Source organism: Osmerus mordax, chromosome 10, assembly GCF_038355195.1.
Source record: "Osmerus mordax isolate fOsmMor3 chromosome 10, fOsmMor3.pri, whole genome shotgun sequence".
In the NCBI taxonomy this organism is placed as follows: domain Eukaryota; kingdom Metazoa; phylum Chordata; class Actinopteri; order Osmeriformes; family Osmeridae; genus Osmerus; species Osmerus mordax.
This window is the reverse complement of record NC_090059.1, coordinates 9,491,280-9,495,583: the sequence shown is the minus strand read 5'-3', so window position 1 is coordinate 9,495,583 and position 4,304 is coordinate 9,491,280. Positions and strand designations below refer to the sequence as shown.

The 4,304-nt window shown below is 52.4% G+C and overlaps 1 protein-coding gene across 1 annotated transcript; it reads right to left on the bottom strand.

Annotated features, from left to right (window-relative positions):
• Positions 1 to 1,230: 1,230 nt before the first annotated feature.
• Positions 1,231 to 2,498, bottom strand: LOC136950731 (microtubule-associated protein 6-like). Its single transcript, XM_067245176.1, has 2 exons — positions 2,456 to 2,498; positions 1,231 to 1,775 (listed from the first exon to the last, which is right to left on the bottom strand). Exons 1-2 carry the CDS (start codon positions 2,496 to 2,498, stop codon positions 1,231 to 1,233), a joined length of 588 nt encoding a protein of 195 aa, XP_067101277.1.
• Between the last annotated feature and the right edge of the window lie 1,806 nt (positions 2,499 to 4,304).

Below are 4,304 nucleotides of genomic sequence, written 5' to 3'. Positions count from 1 at the left end.
CAGTCTCATCACCTCTTCCTGACGGCGATGAACTGTCAACGGACACGATCGCGGCGGCCACTTCCCTTGTCAGGCCTGAGGAAGAGGGCGGGGGCGAACGAGGATGAGGAGGAGGAGGGCGGGGAGGAGGAGGAGGAAGAGGAGAAGCATGCTCCCGTCGGCCCAATTGAATTATGGGAAGCAGGGGCAGACATGGCAGTGTTTCATAGCCCATTGGTTTTCAGAGCTGTGCGTCGGTCTGTGTGAGCCCTCGGTAATGTGGACCACATGTGTCTGGCTGGGCCGCGGCCCGCCCCTCGCTCCTCAGACCGGCAGGATTCGGACTCCGCCTGGGGAGGGGGGCCGACAGAAAGGTCTCCGAGGGTCACATTTACCCCTGCCACTCCGACAGGATGAGGAGAACGAGAGTGGGGATAGTGACAGAGAGAGAGACTGGGAGAGAGTGAGGGAGAGAGGGAGAGAAAGGCTGAGCGACAAAACAAAGTTTGAATGATAGACTGTGAGCTGGGGAGAGAGAGAGAAAATAAAGAGCGAGAGAAAAGAGAGAACGAACGGGAGTGGAGGAAAAGGAGGAGAGTGATACAGAGAGTGAGAGTAGAAGAGTGTCAGTTACAGAAAGAGAGAGAGAGGGAGCGAGAGAGAGAGAGAGAGAGAGAGAGAGAGAGAGAGAGAGAGAGAGAGAGAGAGAGAGAGAGAGGAAAGTGCGTGTGAGAGAGAAAGAGAGACATGACAGGGTGAAGGCGAACCCGGTGCTGAGGAAGGAAGACAGATGGAGTTCCCAGACACGCTTCTGCAGTCACCACCACCAACCACAACACACCCCTCTACAGTATATCTGTCATTACTGACCCACACCCCTCTGGGCAACCCCCGCGTTCGCCAGGCCCACACCTTTCTCTTGTCCGTAACACTGTCCCCCACCCCCCCAGTCCCAGGCCTCTCGTCTGGTCCCCCGGCACACCCATGCTCATCTCTGTCCCTCACCCCTCTCTGTCCAAATGTCCACCACACCCCTCACTGTTTAATGACTCAATATTCCATGTCCAGAACAAGAGTATTCTGTGTGTCAGCGCACCACACTTGACACATGGATCTTGTCCTCGGACACCAGCAGCCTGGTTCCCGGAGGAGCCCTGTAAAGACAGCACCTTGGTTACTAGAGGGACAGCGGCCCCCTGTTCCCTGGAAGAACCTAAAAGGCTGGCACCCCGGTTCCTAGAGGGACAGCACCTAGTTCTTGGAGAGCCCTGGAGAGACAGCCCCCTGGTTCCTGAAGGGACCTGGAGGAACAGCCCCCTGGTTCCTGAAGGGACCTGGAGAGACAGCCCCCTGGTTCCTGAAGGGACCTGGAGAGACAGTCCCCTGGTTCCTGAAGGGACCTGGAGAGACAGCCCCCTGGTTCCTGAAGGGACCTGGAGAGACAGCCCCCTGGTTCCTGAAGGGACCTGGAGGAACAGCCCCCTGGTTCCTGAAGGGACCTGGAGAGACAGCCCCCTGGTTCCTGAAGGGACCTGGAGGAACAGCCCCCTGGTTCCTGAAGGGACCTGGAGAGACAGCCCCCTGGTTCCTGAAGGGACCTGGAGGAACAACACTCTGGTTCTTGGAGGGACCTGGAGAGACAGCCCCCTGGTTCCTGAAGGGACCTGGAGAGACAGCCCCCTGGTTCCTGAAGGGACCTGGAGAGACAGCCCCCTGGTTCCTGAAGGGACCTGGAGGAACAGCCCCCTGGTTCCTGAAGGGACCTGGAGGAACAACACTCTGGTTCTTGGAGGGTCCTGGAGCAGGAGCCCCAGAGTGGGCCACTGGAGCCAGAAAGTCAACTCTCAGCCACTACCCTTCCATACAGACAGCCTTTCACCTTTGCCTGTTTGCACAAAGAGTAACTTATCCCCCACCCCCACCCCCTCCACACACACACACACACGCACACACACACACACCACCCAATATGAACCTAAGCCAGGCTGAACCACAGCTTAATAAAAACCTGACTCCCTGAAAACCAGTGCCAGAGATCAGACCTGAGGCAGGCAGGGCGGTGTGTGTGGGTGTCTGTGTGTGTATGTGTGTGTGTGTGTGTGTGTGTGTATGGGAGAGACAGAGAATGTGAAGTCCACCGCAACCGCCTTGATTGGGTGGTAGTTGGTACAAGAGTCTCTCTCTCTCTCCTTCTATCTACAATTTATTCAACAATTCCTTGACCCACTTCATCAGATAAAAGCTTCACACCCCCACCAAATAATCCCAAACCAGCCTACTCTTGGAGAAGGAACCCCCCGACCAGTCTTCAACCGTCAGACGGGCAGTTGAGTGTATAGGAGTTGACAAACGGCATTAGCATTCGTTAGCATTAGTCCCTCTCATAACAGCTGCCTTTCAGCAGCTTGATCAAAACAACGGCATGTAAACCAGGAAGAGGCAGTCCTCAGGGAGACCCAGCCCAGGGTTGGGTTACCTTCCTGGGGGTACACAGGGAGCTGCTCCTGGCTAGCCTGCATGCTAATGCCCGAAGCCTCCGCCAGTGACTGGGCTGGTAGACTCCAAAACACTTTTCATCACCTATTAGCCGCAAACCCAGTGGCTGCGACAAAAGGAAGGTTTTGACAAACAGTCTAAACAGCATGTCAGAGTGTGGTGATTTCAACTTCTGGCTGTCCAGCTAGAGAAAGCTGAAAGGTACAGAGCTGCAGCTGGAGTATGCCCCGCTAACATTTACTAGCATTTACCAGCTCTGTCAGCACTGGCTAGCGCTGGCTACATTTACTAGTATCGCTAGTTACATTAGTCTGACAAAAGAGAACACAATGTCAGGACTAATCATTCACTGATGAATATTTCAAATGAATATTTTTTTCATAGTCTTAATAGAGAAGAGAATAAAGGAGAAGAGAGGAAAGCAGAGAAGACAGGAGCAGAAGAAAGGAGAGCTGTGCTTTGTTTGTTAAAGACTAATTAAATGAGACCAAGAAGTCTTTTGGCTTAATTTTACTCTGAGCTATTAACTCATTTCAAGGGGGCCTTTTGCAATCTGGCTTCATAAACTCGCTGACTCTCGCCTGAAACTCTATCAGAAACATTATGCTTTTTAAACATCCGTCCCTAAGAAGGCCCAAGAATGATTTCCTCACAATCATGGGTCTGGCTAAGACACTGATGGAGTATCATTGCCCATCCCATTAACGTTACAGTAGAGAACCATTCATAAAAGCCATGGCTGCACTCTTGATTTGGCACTACTGTTCTATTATGTTAGGCTACAGTACTATTGTACTTAAGTACAAGTTTACAGAAACCCAATTAGATATCGACACAAACCAATATTCATGTGAACGACCAAGGAACCCGCCAGCAACACAAGCCCTTACTGTGGGCAGGCTTTGACTGAATATAAACAAAAACACAACATGAAACTGAGGTCACGAAACAGTCCATGATGAATCCCCTACAGCGAGACAACAGCCTATCAGTGCGCGGCGAGCGCCACGCAAAGCCAGTCCTCTCTCGGCGTCGGTGAACGAGCCTCAGGTTTGGAGGGACAGGCCGTGTTAGCGTGTTCCCCTGACACGTTGTAAACCCCCCCCCTCCCCCATGGATACGCCAGCCGGCTGCATGGAAACAGACGGCCGACATACGTGTAACAGGAACATGCCTCGTCAGATGGCGAAGCTCCACATGTGTTTCCAATGGGGGTCTGAGTCCAGGCAGCCGCTCGGCCCGGACAGCAGGATACAGATCCGGGCCGGCTGGGCTGACGCTGACAGACGTGGAGGGACTGTGATCGGGGTGTGGTGTGTGTGTGTGCGTTCAAGTAGTGTTTGTGTGCGTGCGTGTGTGTGTGTTTGTGCGATAGGGAGACAGAAAGAGTGTGTGTGTGTGTGTAGGTGTAGGTACAGATTGGGGTAGGGTTACCTTGTGTCTGCTGAATGTCTAACAAGGAAAGGACGTCAGTCTACCTGACACATGAGGTTTAAACTGACATCAGCGTGAGATGCTAGATAAGGCTGTGCGTGTGTGTCTGTGTGTGTGTGTGTGTGTGAGAGAGAGAGAGAGAGAGAGAGAGAGAGAGAGAGAGAGAGAGAGAGAGAGAGAGAGAGAGAGAGAGAGAGAGAGAGAGAGAGAGTTTTAACCATTACAGTAGAAAGGAAAGACACAACAAACCTCCTGTTAAAAAATACAATAAATTACTCACATCCACTAAAAAGCCATCTATCCTTCTATGTTGCCGATGACAGGTTAAACAGGAAACCCCCCTACCACACACACACATACACACATCTATCTCTAAGGCCCAATGGAAAAGGGAC

Excerpts from the sequence above, each read along its gene's own strand:
- LOC136950731 (XM_067245176.1), bottom strand. The coding sequence starts at position 2,498 with ATGCAGGCTAGCCAGGAGCAGCTCCCTGTGTACCCCCAGGAAG. Across the intron at positions 1,776-2,455 it reads CCCTGTGTACCCCCAGGAAG|GACCCTCCAAGAACCAGAGT; the intron begins GTAACCCAACCC and ends CTCCTGCTCCAG.